The following is a 20,748-nucleotide window of genomic DNA, read 5'->3' on the forward strand; positions in this document are numbered from 1 at the left end:
AAACTTGCTACCATTTTTAGTAGTGATTTCCAGAATCTCCTTTTGCAGCATCCTACACACACTCTTGTCTTGTTAACCTCTTCGGTGCCCGTGACGAGCTGGACTCGTCATGGGCCGCGGTGGCGCTGTGCCCATGACGAGTCCAGCTCGTCACAAACCCCGCCCGCTAATGTAACGGCCGGCACAGGGCGGGGAAAGGGGCGGGCACCGAAGGGGTTAAACCCCCACTACTCTGCTCCATGTGGGATTTGGCTTTCAACTTTTGCTCGGAAAACTTTGTTGTTGAAACTGTAACCTTGTAAAAGGGTATGTATGCCACCCTCAGGATTGCAGACGCTGCAACTTCTGATTTGCCTATGGAGGTTTTTATGTGAGTTTTCCATTTTTATGTTTTATCAATTGTTACAATTAAATATTTGAAGGATGCCAATTCCTTCAATTACTCATGATTTACAAGGAACAAAAACGTATTTTCACTCATACTCCTGAAGATCATTACCCTGGCTTTGCTGGTGTTAATTACCATTTTTTTTTACTGTACAATATGGTTCCGTAAGTGAAAGCTGGGTTTGAGGCGTTTTAGGGTTTTCGCTCTTAAAACTGAATGATCGGCGTAAAGAAGGGCTGAGATCTTGAAACCATTGATTGAGGGAACACAGCTTTCCTGACTTCTTCCTACAAGTCCTTTATGTAGAGGGAAAACAAAAGTGGCACCAAGAGGTAGCCCTGCCTGACCACTCTGTGTGTGGGCAGTTTTTTTTACTGATATGCCCTTTTTGGCTAAGTCTCACCTGGGAGGAGGTTCCTCTGTACAGCATTAGCATTTTAATTTGTGGCAGACGCCCGGGCTCTATGCCCATCATACATAAATTCCCCATAGACGGTTTCTTGAAACCAGATCCAAAGTTAATGAGAATGTCAAATACAGGGGCATTTTTGTTACTCTACTGGACTTATGGATTTAGTGTAAAAAGGTGAAGATCTGATCTATCATGGCCAGTCCTTCTTTGAAACCTCCTTGTATTGGTGAAAGGATGTTTTCATTGGTGATTCACTTATCCAGGGACATCAGTATCAGTTTGGGAAAGATTTTACAGTCCATATCAAAGTAGGCCTATCAGTCTGTAGGACTTTGGATCATCTTTAAGTCCCTTCTTTTAGAATGGTAAAATAATGCTGTTTAAACAGGAATCAGGACAGCTGTGAGTCACTGCTATTGCCTTGATAACTTCTGCAATTGTTTCATGTCACCACTCTACAGCGATAAAAATCTTTGATGGTATCAAAATAGGGCCAGACTTCTGATCCAGCAAAATGGCCAGGATAAATATTTCACACAAAAAAAAATTACTCAACAATGGGCCCATATACACATTCAAGTTTCCTGACTGTTTCGCTGGGGGTCAAATTTTATTTCACTTGGATCTGAATTAGTCAATGTCTAACTAACCTTCACAGATCAACACTCTTCCTTTGGTTAGTGGACCATTGATTGATTGATTGGTTAGTGGACCATTAGTCGAGTAGTTGATGGTGATATTAAGGTATTCACTAATCTATCTTATAACTTTCGATAAAATAATCACAGACTCCAAGTAAGATTCAATAAATTGTATCTAATAACTCATTCAAAATGAACGCTCATTTGTACAGATTCACAGTGCAAACTCCATCAACTTTCAGGGGAGAGAAAAATTCATTTATCAAAATAACATTCAAATACACAAACACATTCAACAATCTTAAGGCATTAGGAGTGATAGATGAGGAGACAAAAGACACAATAACTCATATTTTGCAAAAGATATGCAAATTCAAGGCAGAAATATATTTACCAAGTGGTGCAATGGGGAAACCCAACCCCTGGCCAAAAGGATTGGTGGAGGTCACCTGATAAAGACTCAGGAGACAAAGACTATAGGACAGGTGCAGGATAGGATTATACTTACTACACTTCTCTAGAACCTGACGCACCAGAGCGCATCCCTCTCTTACACTCTCCGTCCTCGATATTCTTCTGCAATTCTTCAATCTAATCAGGCTGTCTTTCAGTATTGAATCTTCCCAGTCTGTTCTTCTCAAGCAGCAGCTCTCGCCCACACCTCACTCAGTATCGACGTCCACCTCTTAACTTTTAGTCACTCAAGTTATACTCTTTAATTCTGCATGTCCCACCCTCAAAAGTTGCAAGTATTCGTGAATCATGGACTGTGATTGGGCACGGGCAAGGGAGTTGTCATCACCTCATGCTGTCATTCTTTATTTCTTAACTAATTCTTTGTTTAGTAAACCCTTCCCATTTAATTTATTCATTTTTTCAATACCACTTCCTTTCACATCCGTTCACAAAACAAATTAGATATAATTCCATAGTTGAAGAGCGTTCTCAGGCATCTGTCCTTGGTTCTTGGCAGCCTGTTAATGATCCGGTCATCAGGTCACTCCAAAACTTCAGTGCGCATACTCAATTTGTTTCACATTTCAACCGCCATCTTTTCCCTTGGCTTAGCACATCAGGCCCAAGCGCACACTATTAATCAAGGAATCATAAACAGATGTTATTTTCTCGAATATGTTATTATCACTGTTCACCGCCCACTTCTACTCTAGCCCATGTTATTTTCTTCTTTGTTAAGCAGAAGCATTAGCAGCGACTGCTCCTTTTAAATCCAGGCAAGCATATGCCAGGCATGGGTTAATCACATGGTTATTTGCGCGGTACTGGTTCGCACATGTGCAAGACGATTTTCGGTTTCAAGCGGGATTTCAATTACGTAGCGAATTATTCTTTGTTATTTAAGCAAGCATAAAGCCTTTTATGGATGGTGTGTGTATGTAAATTTTCTTTTATCTACCATTTCTAATTGTTAGTATCTTTTGACGAGAGGTTGATCCGAGCAAGTTTCTTTTCCTCGAATCCTTGCTCCATCACACCCATCACTTGCTAAGAAGCAAGAAACAATCGACATTCTACTGCCTTTCATCACCGCCAAACAACTTGAAACCCTGCTCCACTCCTCTTTATGACAGGCGATTTCAATATGAATTTACTGCAGTTTGCAACATGAAACCACATTTTGGAAATACATGATAAGATCTGGCACATTCCTTCATTCTAACCTTGCACACAGAGAAAGGACGCAAGGGGTCAGTCATTTGCTAATGATGCGCATATGGGCTTGAGATCCCTAAATGGTCGCATCAATCCAGACATTCCTGCCCAGCCTACATACCACTCTTCAACCACCAACTCAATCATCGATTACACCTTTGTGAACCTCGCCGTATTTGATACAACCCCCTACGATGAATTGGCAAGCCATCTGGAAAGTGACCGCCAACCTCAGAGGATCCTGCTGAGCCTACACTGTTCAATGCACAATCAGACCCAGCCGAACATTATTACTGTCTTCACTATCAACTATAAATGGCTTTAGTGGTCAACAGGAACCATTGCACAGGTTGAACCTATAGCCATGTATAAGTGGGAGCTTGTACACAAAACAATCTCTGACCCACTGGAACAATCGGTCCAGCTCCCTGTACTTCTCCTAGCTGAACTAAAACACTCTCACGGGGCATCAAATGTTTCAGCACGGGCCTGGCCCAGGAGGGCCTCAGCTCAATTTATGACAGCAAAAAAGAAGTTAAACCATGCATTATGGTTACTCCTAAACAGCACAAACCAGACCTTATGGAGGGTGACGCCCCCCAAGCTGAGATCTCTATATCAAAAAGCCACATGGGAGTCAGCTAAGTCAGAAGCAGATCAGTACTGGTACAAAATCTTTGCAGCTTCCCAAAGAAACAATGCCAGAGAGTTCTGGAGATTGGTGAACTACGCTTCAGACTCTTGGTTGCCCCCTTAATTTACGAACATCTTGGAAGCTGCCTGGACTACCTAGTGCTAGGAAATGTATGGGGGCCCAGAGTCAATCCAGAGACATAATAGAAAACATCATGGAGGTGGAACAATCTTGCACCCCAATTCCCCCAGATGATGTGGAAAAAATAATTGCTTCTGGACGTTGCGACGGTGCCCCAAGCATCAACGGTCTACTGCAAGCCATTTTTAAACAGAACTCCCAATATTGGGTTAAACACCTGTGCTTTTTGTACAATTATGTTCTTACCAGCTGGGTTATTCAGGACAGCTGACAGGATATCATCAAATTATTGGCTGATTGCCCTTTTAGACGGGGAGGCAAAATATTTTACTAAGCTTCTGCTGGCTGAACTAACAGATTGGGCATAAGAAGGCTCACTGGTGCTGCAGAACCAAACCAGGTTTATTAAAAAAACAGGCACAACCACTAACATCTTAATGTTCACATTGATAACTGATCAAGCCAGACTTTGGGCCCTAAATTTACACCTGTGTTTTGTGGACTTTCGCTCTGCCTTTGTAGTGGTTCAGCACAACATCTTGTGGTCCAAGTTGCAAAGCTGTGGAATTTCTTCTTTATTCCTCAGTGCCATTCAACTGCGCTACACAAACACGTCGACATGGGTAAGGCTGGGCACAGGTGCATGAGTCCAGAAGAAAATACCCACAGGCAACAGCATCAAACAAGGATGCGTCCTGGCTATGTTCCTGTTTAATCTGTAGCTAGCAGAGCTGACAACAATTCTTAACAATGTCAACTTTCACTCCCCTACTTAGTCCGGATTCAACACCTCTAACATGTAGTATGCTGACGATTTCGTTCTGCTTAGCTATACTAAGGTCGGCCTGCATCTGCTATGTATGCCACAAAGCAAGGGCTTTGAGTTAATCTCAACAAAATAAAGACAATGCTACTGAGCACAAGAAGAAGCTCGCCACTAATCTTCCATCTGGATGGTTCATCCTTGGAATCTGTGCTGGAATATAAATATCTGGGAGCAATCATTGATTCAAGAGGCACGATCAACAAACAGTGCAGTGCGATACAAAGGAGAAACAACTCCCTAACCTCTGCTTTTTGCATTCTAAGGAACTCTTTAAAAGGACTGTCTCTTCAACCAGTCCTTCAAGTCATGGCTGCTAAACATGGCCTCTATCATTTATGGTACCGAGGCTCTTAAAGGAAGAGCTGATAAAATAATCTACTACACAATACTTGGTACATTTTGACAGGTGTTTAATATCCCGCGCAATGCTTCACCAGCCCAAATTCGCCTTGAGATGGGTTTGCGGAGACAGAACGTAAACAGCCTGGGCGCCTATTTGAAGTTCTGCTACAAGTTAAAACAAGCATTTGCAATGCAATCGGTCTCGCCTTTGGGACCTTATATGTATTTAGCTATGCAGCACATTAGCCTGGGTGCTGAAACATTTACTGTTCTTTAACATGGAGGGAAAGTAAGCACCAAACTGCGTGAAACGCCAGGTATGGGAACACATGGGGAGAAATATTGCCTTTCAGCGGGAAATGGTATAGTACAAAGCTCTGTTTTTAATATAAAATCAGGGCCTCCGGTGGTCATATCACTGAAAATACAAGATTTGAAAAAAATATTATTGTCTATGGGTGCTCATGGAAGACAATTTCTATGGACTGGAATCTAGAGAATGCTAAAGTGATTCATGTATTTTACTGACCTCTGCTAGTCGTTTTCTATCAAGAAAGTTAAATAGAGGCAGTTGCCAGAAAATCAACAAGCATTCGCAATGCAATAGGTCTGGCATTTGCTAGACTTTGAGCAATTGGCATTGTAAATGGCAATGCCTTTTATTGATGTGTTTTGAAAGGCTGCAAGCAGTGCGTAAACACGCACTAATTATAGTTGTTGCTTACAACAAGCAAGGCTGGTAGTAAAAGAGGCACAGTTACTGCTAGCTTTGCTTTTTGTAAGCAATGACTAAGTAAAAAGTGCGTGTTTACGCACCTTTTGCAGGTTTTTAAACCACATAAATAAAAGGTATCGTTATTTAAACTGGCAATAGCTGAAACTGTTGGAAATGTAAGATTTTTTGCATTGCAAATGATATATATGTGCATAATTGTTTTAATATAGCTGTATATATATGCCCGTAAGTAAGTATGGATCTATTTTTAAATTGGTATGCTTTTATAGATGTGTGCCCATATATACAGATATATATAGGTGTATATTTGTGCATTTTTTGCTAAATCTATTGATATATATGCATTTGTAAGCAGATATATATGCAATTGTTTGTATGCATTTATTTGTGCTTTTATATATGCACAAATATACACTTAATATATATCTGTCTCTTTGCACATATCTTGAAAAGCATACATATTTTTATAAATATGCATACATACTTATGTGCATATATATACATTTTTATATATAAAAATGTGCACATATATAAATATGCATATAAATTAATCACCCTATATTTAAATATATACAAATATATGTAAATATATATATGAAATTATAAATGCATATATTTATATGTATAAATAAATTAAATGTGTATAGATATATGTATGTATATATTTTTACATCTATACATATATATTTACTAATATTATGAACTCATAGACATATATATGTGGTCAAGATGAATACATTAGGCTAAAAGTAAATTAATAGTTACAGTGCTTTGCGTATATGCTAAATGTCGCTGTGCAAAATACTAAAACAAAATACCAAACAAAAACAATGTGTATCGCACCTCAAGTTAACCTACTAATTATTTCCTGTGCGTAGAAAAGCCTCAAGTGTTCCGTCTGAAAACGTGGCTTTGGGCGGCCAAAAGCAGACGAGAGTCTGCGACAGTGTGATGTTGTGGAGTGAAAATCGACACTAGAAAGGAAACAAGGGCAGGCTAATGAGGCGCTAAGAAGCAGAGAAAGACCGATTGAAATCTACTCGTAGGCAGCATCTGTGGGGTGCGAAACAAGCACAGCAGAGCAGTAAGGGTGTGTTCACACCGAGGCACGCCGGCGACTATCTGAAAGAAAAACATTTAATGTACAGCTCACAAATGCTACTAATCACTAAACCGCTTCAGCAAGAATTAGTTTATACATTTTTTACATATGTTCTGTGTAAAGATTTTAACTTTAAAAAAACCCAGTATCTCTTTGTCACTAATTAAGCAGTACAATACAATTCAATGCGTAAACTTTCCACCTCCCCCAGCACTAACGCTTGTTAAATATGCATGGCCAGCCTTATTGCCACATATTTTCTTAACAGAAGCCCCTGTGTGCACCAAAAACGCACTAAGGTTTAAAAAAGTGTGAGGCTCATGTAATAAATAAACGGCATAGATTAAAACGCTGAAGCTAAAATGTAATGTTCACCATAGTATCCGCCTAACTAGCATTTTGCGAATCCTCTTACAGCACTCAAGTAGGTTATAGTCATGGCCTGGCTTCCAAAAAAACGTAAATTTTATGTTTCTGCAATGTAACTAGTAGCTATGTAAACCGATGCAATATTTTACGGCTAATTTAGCGCTATATAAAATGGCCCAAAAACCAAAAATTTTAAGAACCGCAGTGAATAAGAACAGATGTGGAGCGCACACAGACAATCCTGATAGTCTATCGGGATTTAAACCTTTGAAGACCGCTCCCTGCTTGAGCCAAAGAGCGTGTTTTCGAACCAGTGGGCCGGAGTCGTGGAGAAAAGGAAACCAAACTGAAAACATCAAAGACAAGAGAAGCCCGGCGGAGCGTGGCGCGCGCGCTTGGCGGGGGCGGGGGTGAGGACCCTTTGAAGAGCTCCCAAAAAGCGGAGCGTGGCGCGCGCGCTTGGCGGGGGCGGGGGAGCGGACCCTTTGAAGTGCTCCCAAAATGCGGATTGCATGGCGGCACGATGCGCGTGATTGTGCGCGTGCTAGCCATGCAATCCGTTTTTTGGGAGCACTTTTAAAACCCGCTTACAATAGTCTGGCTTTGCAATCGCTTACGCGATACCAAGGCTAGACCTAAAAAACAGAAAGTCCCTAAGCATAAAGCAATTGTGGTATTTTACTGACCTCTGCTGGTCTTTTTCTATCAAGACAGTTAAAGAGAGGCCGTTGAGCAGAAAAAAGTCCCTAAGCGGAAGCAGACAAGTCCTAGGGCTAATCTCCAGAGCCCACAAAGTACATGCACATAAAAGTATATACTAAAGTATATACAAGAGATTTCGAATGCTCGACGTAAAAACAAGACTGGAGCTACACTAAGCAGCATTGTGTGGAAGGCCATTACCGAGCCAAGAAACACCCAGGCGCATGACTACCTAAACTTGGCTCTAACAACGATTCAGGCAAAGGCACTTTGAACACTAAGGGCCTCATGTAGGTAAATAAATTTTACCGTTTCTTAAATACCGAGCCGTACCGAATCGGTAAATTAGAATCGTTAAGTTATATGTAGGTAAAAATTCGGTAACAGTTACCGATTCGGTAACATTCGGTAATCACGAATCGGAATTCACCGAATCGGTAAATACCGAGGTGGTATTTACCGAATCGGAAAATACCGAGGTGGTATTTACCGAATCGGAAAATACCGAGGTGGTATTTACCGAATCGGAAAATACCGAATCGGTATGTACGGAATCGGTAAATAAAATCACATGACTTGACGAAACAGCTAATCCTGTGCAACCACAGCCCACCCAACCAGGAAGTGGCCACACCCAGGCAGGTGTACATAATTAGCCGACCCTGGAGAGGCTTGGAGTGCAGAGGAGAGGCAGGGAGCCGGTGCCTGTGCGAGCGGGAAAACGAACATCATGTCCAGCCAGAGAACACAGAGAGACGGAGGGGAAAGGAGGAGGAAGCTGAAATTTAGCCCCAAGGAACTCCAGGTGCTGGTGGAGGAGGTGGTGAAGCAGCACCAGAAGCTGTTTGGAAGGCAATCCCTGCAAGTGCCTGAGGCTGAAAAGCGCAACATATGGCTGGCCATCCAGGCCCATGTGAATGCTGTGGGAGTGACCCACAGGGACATAGAGGTCCTAAAGAAGCGCTGGTATGACCTGAGGATTGTAACCAAGAGGAAGATGGGCGACATCCAGAAGGAGGCCAGCCAGACTGGAGGTGGAACCAACAGGGCACCTGCCCTCACCGAACTGGAGGAGCTGGTGGGGGCCACAATCGAGCAAGAGAGCGTCGTGGGTCTTGGGGACGCCGACAGCTCTGCCAGAGCCGCCACACAACAAGGTAAGACGAAAGCACAGCAATGTAGCACCCCCTATCCCACATCCCCCATTGTGAAACGAGAATCATACTGCAGTCCACACGTGTCAGTGCAGACAGGCAATGCATTCCGGGAGATGTAGTCAGGGAAACACCAACCATGACGTAAATGTTACAGGGCAACAAGGCATGTCACGCACTCGAGGCACAAGGAGACAGAGGACATTTTGGAATGTGAAATTATTTATTGTGACGCTTTCAATGCAGCCCTTCGGGGACACTGAGCCAATGTTGTATTTCTGTCCACAGATGTGACATCATGCAGGACAGGGCATGCTGCAGGAGAGACGGCACACCGGCCACAAATATCACCTCTAGCCAGCACAAGTTCAGACCAGGGAGCAGGCCCACTGGCACCCGCACCACCAACACAGGCAGCCTCGCCGCAGCCAGAGCCAGCATCACCTCACCCAGAGCCAGCATCACCTCACCCAGAGCCAGCATCACCTCACCCAGAGCCAGCATCGCCACTCATGTTTGAATCACCGGCCACATCTCCGCTTGCAGGTGTGGGAATGAGGAGGCGTCCAGCAGCCAGGCTACGAGCCTTAGACACCTCGTCAGACGACAGCATGGGCCCTGAAGAACTCACCAGGCCCCAGGAAGGGAGCCATGCCACTGTGCCCCACACCTCACAGGCAGCACAGACGGGAGCAAGAGGGCGCCGCAGGTCGCGTGTCCAGAGTCCACCAGCACCCATTGACGGCCATGGTGTCTTCTTGGGTCTCGAGGGCCAAATGTTGAAACAACAGCGCCTGCAAACAAAGGCAGTCATGACAGTCCAGAGGCACATGCGGGTGATGAAAACTACATTAGTCAACATGGACAATAACATCAGCGGCATGGCTGCGGGCATTCGGGACATGTCCCAGTCAATCCAGCAGTTGTGCAGCAAATTAGATGCTGACATCGAGGCACGGCGCCGGGAACGGCAGAGAAGGGACACTACCAACAGGGCACTCAACCGTCTGGCAACTGCGACTTCTCTACTGTGCCGGCGCTCTGTGACGATGCAGGAGGGCCTAACACACTGCTGCAGCGACCTGTCTCGGGGGATGGTGCAGGTGACAAGTGCACTAGGGGTGCTATTTACTAGTCAGGCGTCGACAACTGCTGCAGGGGATGCTGCGGAGAGCATCGACACCAGCAGCAGGAGCAGCATCACACCCCCCGTCCCAGAAGGACGCAGGAGCAGCAGGCGGCTTGGGGTTGGCTCTAGTGAGGATGCACAGGCCGTGCCATCCACCACTGCAGCGCGTATGCGCAAACATTGATGTGGCCCTGCTTAGCCACTTCCCAATGGGTGACGTAACCCTGGACATACTCCTTGTATAGATGGTATATTGCCAGATTGGCTTGTTCATGTGTTCATGGCGTGGTGCCACATTAAAACTACGTCATGACTAATCACAACTGGCTGTGTCCCCTTACTTACTCAGAAATAGTTGCATGTGATCTCTGCCCGTCTCTCTCCCATCGATTGCAGTTGGCACTCTAGCTGCGTTGCCCTGTGGCTGGCCTGACTCATCCTCGTTGTGCTCAAAATATGTTAGTTCCACATCTGTACCTTTTTTCGTGGCAAGGTTGTGCAGCATTGCACAAGTGGCAATAATCTTGCAGCAGGTGATGGGTGTGTACTGGCGTGCGCCTCCGCTCTTGTGGAGGCAGCGGAACCTGCTCTTCAGTAGTCCAAACGTGCGCTCCACCACATTGCGTGTTGTTTTGTGTGCCACGTTGTATCGTCTCTCACTCTGGGTTGCTGGGTGTAGGTAGGGAGTGAGGATGAATGACCGGCATGCATATGCACTGTCGCCTAGATGAGTTAAAGGGAAACATCAGTCACATGCCTCTTTACACTATGATTTGCAGGTTGCAAGGGGCGTCACTGTTACTCACCTAGCAGGTATCCCTCTCCAAATTCTCCGGCACTCAGTCGTGTGTAGATCCCACTATTCTGGAAGATGTACGAGTCGTGGGTGCTCCCAGGAAACTTTGCAACAATATCTGTGATGATGTTCCCTGCATCACAGATCACCTGCACATTGATGGAGTGGGTGGACTTCCTGTTCCTGTAGATGTGCTCTGTGTCAGCTGGTGGACAGATTGGGATGTGTGTACCATCAATACAGCCGATGACATGGGGGAACTGTGCCATGTGATAAAAGTCTGTTTTTGTTTTCTGCAGTGCAGCCTGTGTGTTGGGGAAGCTGATGTAGTGGTGCATTCTCTGCATCATGGCATCCAGGAACTTCCTGAAGAAACGTGACAGGCAACTCTGGGATACACCACCCACCGCAGCTATCACCACCTGATAACTGCCGGATGCCAGCAGATGTAGGCTGCAGAGCACCTGCACATGTGGGGGTATGGCGTGCGCCCTTCTTATTGGCTGGTCCAGGAGTGGGTGAAGGTCCCTGATTAAGTCCATGATGGTTTCGGGGTGTAGCCTGTACCTCTCATGTATCTCTGCATCAGTCAGGTGGAATAGTGTGATGCGCTGTCTGTAGATGCGTTCCTCCCGTCGCCAAACCCTCAGTCCTGCTGCCTGTAGACGTAGGCGCCTTGCAATGACATACATAGCGGCCATGTTGTCCACGCTGTTGCATTTTGGGATTGCTTATATGCACTGTTGATGGTTACCACCTGCTTTCAATCCGTGTTAATTACCGACTCTTATTTACCGATTTTCTTGGATTTCTTAATTACCGAGTGCTCCTACATGTCATTTTAATTTTTACCACTTCATATTTACCACTTCATATTTACCGATTCGTTAAGTATGTATTCGGTAAATCTGATTCGGTATTTTAGAATTCGGTAAATATGATTCGGTATTTACCGCCTCATATTTACCGAAAAGTCGTTTTTGGACTCCTACATCTCACTTGTCTCCATACCGGTCGGTAACTGCATATTTACCGAAAATCGGCCGTTACCGACCGGTATTTGGCTACCTACATGAGGCCCTAACTCTCTCAAACAGCTTTTAACAGAGCCATAAATTCAACAGGGAAAAATATCTGCTCTCTTAATGACAATGCCCTGTTGTCTACAAGATCAAATGCCTGGATGTCACTAGGCACATACGGCCTTCTAACGCCTCAACCGTATCTCGGGAATTGTTTGGGCTAAAGACTAAACTTGAGCTACTAAACATTTGGCTAGGCGGACTCCCCACATGATGCAATTCTCCAGTTTGGAGGAGAACTTCCACCGAGATCACGTGCGGGCTGTGCAGTTATCCAAAGGAAGACATTTGTCATATCGTTTGCTCTTGCCTACTTTAATGTATGCTAAGAAAGGAATGGAGTACGCACAAGATTGCCTGGCTGATGAGTGTTATGAACCCGAAACCGGTCAGCTCTCCCTAGCGAGGGTACTGCTGGGGCTGCGAGCAGCTGAGGAGACAGGAGGAAGCACGAACTTATGCATACTGATTTTAGGATTTTATAAATACATTTTGGAACGATTTTATTCGTTTTAAAAAATCGCCGTTTCTGTATTCTGGGGGCTGTTATAGCAAGGGGAATTGAATAAACAGGCACTCTGACACCCTACACACCTTTACTTTCCTTTAATCGAGCCTCAACCCGATTTTGTTTCATACTTCACTCGGCGGTGGGCGCCATCTTGAGTGAGGAAGGCGAGGTCAGCGCTCAAGTCGGGCCGGCCTCCCGCCCTCCCACTGTATTTAGACGCGCCTTGTCCTGCGCTCCCCGCCTTACAGAAGCTCTCCCTAGCGAGGGTACTGCTGGGGCTGCGAGCAGCTGAGGAGACCGGAGGAAGCACGAACTTATGCATACTGATTTTAGGATTTTATAAATACATTTTGGAACGATTTTATTCGTTTTAAAAAATCGCCGTTTCTGTATTCTGGGGGCTGTTATAGCAAGGGGAATTGAATAAACAGGCACTCTGACACCCTACACACCTTTACTTTCCTTTAATCGAGCCTCAACCCGATTTTGTTTCATACTTCACTCGGCGGTGGGCGCCATCTTGAGTGAGGAAGGCGAGGTCAGCGCTCAAGTCGGGCCGGCCTCCCGCCCTCCCACTGTATTTAGACGCGCCTTGTCCTGCGCTCCCCGCCTTACAGAAGCTCTCCCTAGCGAGGGTACTGCTGGGGCTGCGAGCAGCTGAGGAGACAGGAGGAAGCACGAACTTATGCATACTGATTTTAGGATTTTATAAATACATTTTGGAACGATTTTATTCGTTTTAAAAAATCGCCGTTTCTGTATTCTGGGGGCTGTTATAGCAAGGGGAATTGAATAAACAGGCACTCTGACACCCTACACACCTTTACTTTCCTTTAATCGAGCCTCAACCCGATTTTGTTTCATACTTCACTCGGCGGTGGGCGCCATCTTGAGTGAGGAAGGCGAGGTCAGCGCTCAAGTCGGGCCGGCCTCCCGCCCTCCCACTGTATTTAGACGCGCCTTGTCCTGCGCTCCCCGCCTTACAGAAGCTCTCCCTAGCGAGGGTACTGCTGGGGCTGCGAGCAGCTGAGGAGACAGGAGGAAGCACGAACTTATGCATACTGATTTTAGGATTTTATAAATACATTTTGGAACGATTTTATTCGTTTTAAAAAATCGCCGTTTCTGTATTCTGGGGGCTGTTATAGCAAGGGGAATTGAATAAACAGGCACTCTGACACCCTACACACCTTTACTTTCCTTTAATCGAGCCTCAACCCGATTTTGTTTCATACTTCACTCGGCGGTGGGCGCCATCTTGAGTGAGGAAGGCGAGGTCAGCGCTCAAGTCGGGCCGGCCTCCCGCCCTCCCACTGTATTTAGACGCGCCTTGTCCTGCGCTCCCCGCCTTACAGAAGCTCTCCCTAGCGAGGGTACTGCTGGGGCTGCGAGCAGCTGAGGAGACAGGAGGAAGCACGAACTTATGCATACTGATTTTAGGATTTTATAAATACATTTTGGAACGATTTTATTCGTTTTAAAAAATCGCCGTTTCTGTATTCTGGGGGCTGTTATAGCAAGGGGAATTGAATAAACAGGCACTCTGACACCCTACACACCTTTACTTTCCTTTAATCGAGCCTCAACCCGATTTTGTTTCATACTTCACTCGGCGGTGGGCGCCATCTTGAGTGAGGAAGGCGAGGTCAGCGCTCAAGTCGGGCCGGCCTCCCACCCTCCTCCTCCCTGTATCATGTGTCGACCACCCAGACGGCGCAGCGGGCTGGCGCAGCGGGCGCGCCGGAAGCGCGCCGAAGTCGAGCCAAAGTCCAGCCCGTCTGCGCCCGTCCGCGGCCGGACGGGGCGCGGGGCCACAAACCCTGGCAGTTCAGCTCTAAACACCATAAGGTATGGCCGACACGCACTACTTGCTCTACAACCCGACACACCTGTCGACTGCAAACACGCCATGCCTGCCCAGTCAATTATAAAATGCACGAGGTGCCGCTTTGAACCTCTCCCTCTAATCCCAGACACTAACTCAGGCCCTATCATCAAAGCTGCACTATTGAATTGTAGATCCCTACGGAAGCATGCTCTAGAAATCTACCACTTACTAGAGGACCAAAATCTTAATATCCTATTCCTAACTGAAACCTGGCTAGATGATCATTCGGACCCGGATATTATCCAGGCCATGCCCAACGGCTATTCCCTATCTAGACTGGACAGGAAGGACGGCAGAGGAGGCGGCATCGCCATAGCCACAAAAGCTCCTCTAGTCTGTTCCCTAGTACACACTCAGGTTGATCACAGTGAAGCTGGCACCTTCACAATAAACACTAGCCCCAATCATTCGATCTCTGGTATTCTGATATACCGACCACCAGGTACACTATATGAGTTCACATCGACCCTAATGGAAGCGATTACTCATCTAGCACTGAGGAAATCCAGACTGTTAGTGCTAGGGGATCTCAATGTTCATTTCGAAGATCATTTAGATAAAAACGCTGATGATATCCGATTGGAATTGCAATCTGTTCAGCTTGATCTAAAAAATAAAGAACCGTCTCATCAACGAGGACACTTACTAGACCCCGTTTTTGGAAACTGGCAGGGAGTGTATACTTCTGATCCTATACCCATACCTTGGTCGGACCATTATATTATTCCCATCACAATCCAGCTTGACAGAACGGAGATTGTTCGTCATCAATCCCTGCGATACAAACGAAGAAAATGGAAGACCTTCTCTCTTGATTCATTTAAGCAAATTGTTCATGACGAAGGCCCTCCCAAAGGGGTCGACTGTGAGGCAGCTAATGACAATTTAAACAATATCGTCACCAAGGCCCTGGACATCACAGCCCCAAGTCGCACCCTGTCCAATGCCAGGAGGCTTAAGAAAACTGCTCCTTGGTTTAGCCAAGAATTGCAGGCCATGAAAACGGCCTGTAAGAAACTTGAGAGAGCTTGGCGCCAGAATCTCTGTGCAGATATTAAAATACAATATAAAACAGCACAGAGAGCATATTATAAATCAGTTCGTCTGGCCAAAGCAGAGCATTATCATACCCGTATTATGGAAGCAGGCAATTCCTCCAAGGAACTGTTTCTGATATACAAAGAGATATCCATAGTGGACGTGACCTCCCCCGCTCACAATGATTCTGTGGAAGCGTGCAATAATATTGCACAGTATTTTGCAGGCAAAATCCATAAAATCTATACTAGTTTCTCTAACCAGACAGATTCGGCCACGGACTTCATAGAAAATGACAAACTTGTAAATACACCTGCATGTTTAAACTCTTTTGTAGTTCCTTCTTATGAAATCTTGTCCAAAATGTGCAACAAAATCAAATCGGGATCTCCTAGAGACCCGGCACCCCCGAAAATTTTAGCTGAAGCCTTCCCTGTATTAGAACCTCATTTTAGGCACTTATTACACACCTCCTTTACTACCTCCTGCCTTCCGGAGGAATGGAAACAGGCAATAGTATTACCCATTAAGAAAAAATCAAACATCAGCATGGACATAATGGACAACCTGCGACCTATATCCCTGCTACCTTATGTGGCCAAGTTAGCAGAGAAAATCGCTAACAGTCAACTCATGGAACATCTTGAGACCCATAATGTTCTTCATAAATCTCAGTCGGGTTTTAGAACTGGCTTCTCTACGGAGACAGCTCTCCTGAGGGCCACTGAAACCTTACGTGAGGGAGCAGATAAGGGAAAGACAATGGCCCTCATCATGCTTGATCTCAGTGCCGCTTTTGACACTGTAGCACACTCCATCCTGCTACAGTGTCTAAATAAAGCGGGAGTTACCAACAAGGCACTGGGGTGGCTGAGGTCTTTCTTGATTAACAGGACCTTCCAAGTCCAAAGAGGAACTTTCCTCTCTGACAGGGTGATGCTGGAACAGGGGGTTCCTCAGGGCTCCGCCCTGAGTCCCACCCTGTTCAATCTCTACATGGCCCCTCTGGCAGAAGTGGTGCAGTCGTTCGGCGTGGAGCTTGTCTCCTACGCCGACGACACGCAACTCCTCATATCGCTGACCCATGCTCCTTCTAAGGAAGCTGATAACTTCAACGCCTGTATGTCCAAACTGGCTATGTGGATGAATGAACACTGTCTGAAACTTAATGGGACAAAAACAGAGGTCCTCATTATGGGAGGCAATGAGGTTAAATGGACGACAGAGTGGTGGCCCAGCTGTCTGGGTCCTCTGCCCTCGCCTACACGAGAGGCGAAGAACTTAGGTGTATGGGTGGACAATAAACTGTCCTTTGACAGCCACGTAAAGAAGACTGTTGGCAAGTGTTTTGGGGTGATGAAAACCCTCAACCGCACCCTCGACCTGTTACCCATTAACTCCAGGCGTACCATGACGCAGGCATTAATAACGTCCCGTATTGATTACGGCAATGTACTACTCATGGGGACATCAGTGAAAAACATAAAAAAGCTACAGGTTCTACAAAACTCGGCAGCTCGCCTGGTGCTTAGGCTTCCCCGTCGAGCTCCTTCACGTCCCACTCTAGCAGCCCTCCACTGGCTACCGATCAGTAAGAGGATTGTTTTTAAAGCTATGCTCTGGTGCCATAAAATAATTCATCACAGAGCTCCGGCATATATGTCTGATTTGGTGTCTGTGTACGAACCTAACAGATCTCTTAGATCCAAAGGAATGGGTCTACTCAAAACTACCTGCCCCAAAAAAGCTAAAATGGGTGGCAGATCATTCCGCACCTTAGCTGCTAAGCAATGGAACCTCCTGCCTCTAGATATCAGGCTGGAGAGTAATGAAATCGTATTCAGGAAGAGACTGAAAACTTGCCTCTTTGCTGTGTGAACTGGTTCCTTCTTCTTTTTTCCTCTACTGCTGCATTCTCTCTCCATAGCGCGGGGACACACCGGGAGGTGTTACCAAGCGCTCTACAAACTCCTTTAAACTAAACTAAACTAAACTAAACATGTCGGCAGGCACTCATAGCCCGCCTCAAGGGAGAGGACCTAATGCTCTGTTGGATATTCCTTAAGTTTAAAAGACTGGTGGAATCAAAAGTAACTAAGCTAGTTTTATAGAGATTGGTTACTTTTTTATATCCCTGCACTTGCTTGCACTTTGTACGACTAACCGCCCTAGTAGATGCAGCTTCTTCAGTGACTTTGCACTATGATCCGATGCCCTCTTTTAACCCAGCATACACCATCCGGTGCACTTAGAACACTAATAAAGGCAAGTAATGTGTGTGTTTATTTTTTTATTGAGTTCTTTAATCTATTGTTTTTATTTTGCACAAAGTATTCCACCGCTCATTATAATTGGGCTTTCTTGATTTAAATGTCCCTCCTGTTTTTCTCAAAAGACACCTGGTATCCCCAGTGCTGTCTGCCTTCCAAATGACTTCCTTCTTTACGGATCTGCCACCTCCCTATCTCAATCTCCTCATCTATTTTGACTTAACTTCCTTCTAACTCAAATTTCTTATGCTTTCCTGAATGCCTCTTTCTTGCTTGAATCATCCTAGGGCCCGATTTAGAGTTTGGCGGAAAGGGTATTCCATCACAGCAGCAATAGAGTACCATTTGTGATACATTCTTGATCCGCCCACCCAAATTTTGGTCATATGAGCAGCCAGGTTTATGCTGACAGAGTAAAATGTACTCCTTCTGTTTAAACCTTCCCCGAACAGCCCGACTTAATGGGGGAAATCGGAGGAAGCACATAACGCCGTCCACCTGATTTAAGGTGGACAGTGTTATGGTTTTTAGGTCGAACCTGGGCTGCGCTTGCGCTGCTCTACGGCATGCTATATTGGAGTATGGAATAGAAGCCCTGCCCACTCTCTGCCCATATTTGTCATTGGTTTGTGTCATTGCCCTTCGTAAATGCTGGCTTCTGATTCATTAATAGGCTTGTTAGTCCCTCCTTAGTACTGCCTTGTCTTCATTTTTAACCTCCCATGAGGGCAGGCCCTTTTACTTTGCTTGTTACACAGTATGTCTTTTTTAACCTATAAGCACTATTTTCTTTCACGAGTTTCTCCTACTGCAGGCACAACATGCTTTCCTGCAATATTCAGCACGCCATGAGCACTTTTACTTTCCAAGCAATAGGTCTCGCATTTACAAGAGTTTAATTTATTGGCATTGTAAATGACAATGCCTTTTATTTATGTGTTGATTAGCAAAACAGACAAATGAAAGGCATTGTCATTTATTTTTCAAAAACAAACTCCTGTTTTGTGAGTGTGCCGTCCGTCAAACTTTTCCAACATTGACCGGAACTGCCACTTCCATGATAGCAGTTCATGTCAATAAAAAGAGATATCGGCGGAGCTGGCGGACTTCTCCCAATTTGGAAAGTGGAGTAAAGGCAGTGCGGTGGCCTTTACCCTGTCTGCCTTTACTATGTCCGCCAAACCATAAATCAGGCCTGAGTCAGCTATTGCTTCTTGAGTTTCAGTTTTTGAACTAACACCTCCACTTAAGGACCATTCTTTTCTTCCTGAGTGGCCTGCTCCATTCATTAACCACCTCCTCTTCAAAGATGCACACCTTCCTGTCCTTCCTTAACTTCTGCATCCTTTGCTGTGCTCATGAAAAGGCATGCTCATGGCCTGAAACCAGGTGGCAAGCAATATGAATTATCGAAGAGCAACCAGCACGTTTGGATGTTAATGAACATGTGTTCTTCTCTTCCCTTGCTTCTGTAAGACAAATTTGAGTTTGAAGGTGGGCACCACGAATATGCTCCCACGCGGGAAGACATTAAGAAAGAGAGCCAGAGCATAATTGAAATGAAGAAAAAAGTGGGCAAATCACCAAAGAAGAAGGGACATAAGACAAGCCACAAACAACGTTGACACGGTTAATGTCTGCCGTGTGATGCTGGTCCACACCATTTTTCACTGTCAATGAAACTCATGCTTTCTTAATAAAACTATAACTTTTAGAAAAGTAATTATGTGTGTTTTTACGTGTCAAAACATTGAAAGAAGACTGACATATGATCAGTGGCGGCTTGCAGAGGTAACGCTATGGGGCAGTGAGGAGGGGGTGCTGGGTGGGGGAGTAGTGGAGTCTTTTGACAGTTTTGGCACCGAACTCCTAGTCTTACCCCAAGGCTCCCATTACCATGTCAGTATAAGTCTACAACCAGAGGAGAGACTACTGTGTACCACCATGAGAACCAACCTATGACAGCATCCACACCCACAGCCAAACATTGCTGCGTGGACACAGACAAAAGGCATGAGCACCAGTCCAGAGGGTACCTCCATCTGTGCATGTGTCATATGACCGTCACATACAATTCTCCAGGCCACCCTACAGACTAGGCGGGCTGCCTAGTCCCTGCCCGCACAGAAAGGTACGCTGGTGATAAGCCTAATGTGAGTAAATTGGTGCTGCTGCTCCTGTTCCCGTCCTGCTGCCCCAAGTAAGAAGTCGCCACAGCAAAGGGGCAGCACCAAAACAGCATGTTCAGTGATGGTCGCCCTTCTACCAACTTGCAGTGCCATTGTCTTTAAAAAAAAGTTTTTTTATTAAACAAAAGTTTGGCAGTACAACTACTGTCTTCATGAGGGTGGTTGGGACTTCCTCCATGTACAGCACTATTTCCCAACTCAATACAACAGTAGACATTCAAACTGTGTTGACCGTCCCTTCCATCTGGAGACTTTAGGCACCACCCCCCATCCAGCCTGTAGTGCCATTGTCAGCTGCCCGCAGGTACCACTCAAAGCATCACAAATTAAATTATGCCATGTAGCGGAGAAGAATTTGCAGTCACCAGTGAGCATGGCGAGTGGACCCACTCCTCTTCCCCTGATTACATCTCCATCACAGCAGCAGGAGGAGAAGAAACAGTTATTTTTTTGTCAATAAAGAGTATGAAACCAAAGTGGATGAGCATACACAGCCCTGATGTAGTAGCCACCATCGACACAGGGCATCAGTAAAGGTGATGGATAAAGGACTACTGCAAGTTATGTTCTGTAGTCCGCGTTTGCAGGCAAGGTACCATGAAAATGTTAAGTTATAATGAATTCATACTGCAAAGGTTTTTGTTGGTTTATGATGATTATCAGTTGTTTGCATAAGCAACATATGAATATAAGTTAACATTATTAATGTTTGCCTTTGCCTAAAGTT

The 20,748-nt window shown here is 45.3% G+C and overlaps 1 protein-coding gene across 1 annotated transcript in view; it reads left to right on the top strand.

The window, feature by feature from the left end:
* The window catches only part of CCDC183 (coiled-coil domain containing 183), a 357,131-nt gene extending 337,586 nt beyond the window's left edge, over positions 1 to 19,545 (top strand). The window contains exon 14 of the mRNA XM_085615709.1: positions 19,309 to 19,545. Coding sequence (XP_085471835.1) covers positions 19,309 to 19,457 — 149 coding nt within the window. The 3' untranslated portion in view covers positions 19,458 to 19,545. The remainder of the gene's footprint in view (positions 1 to 19,308) is intronic.
* Positions 19,546 to 20,748: the final 1,203 nt, after the last annotated feature.

Source organism: Triturus cristatus, chromosome 1_2, assembly GCF_964204655.1.
Source record: "Triturus cristatus chromosome 1_2, aTriCri1.1, whole genome shotgun sequence".
Taxonomy (NCBI): domain Eukaryota; kingdom Metazoa; phylum Chordata; class Amphibia; order Caudata; family Salamandridae; genus Triturus; species Triturus cristatus.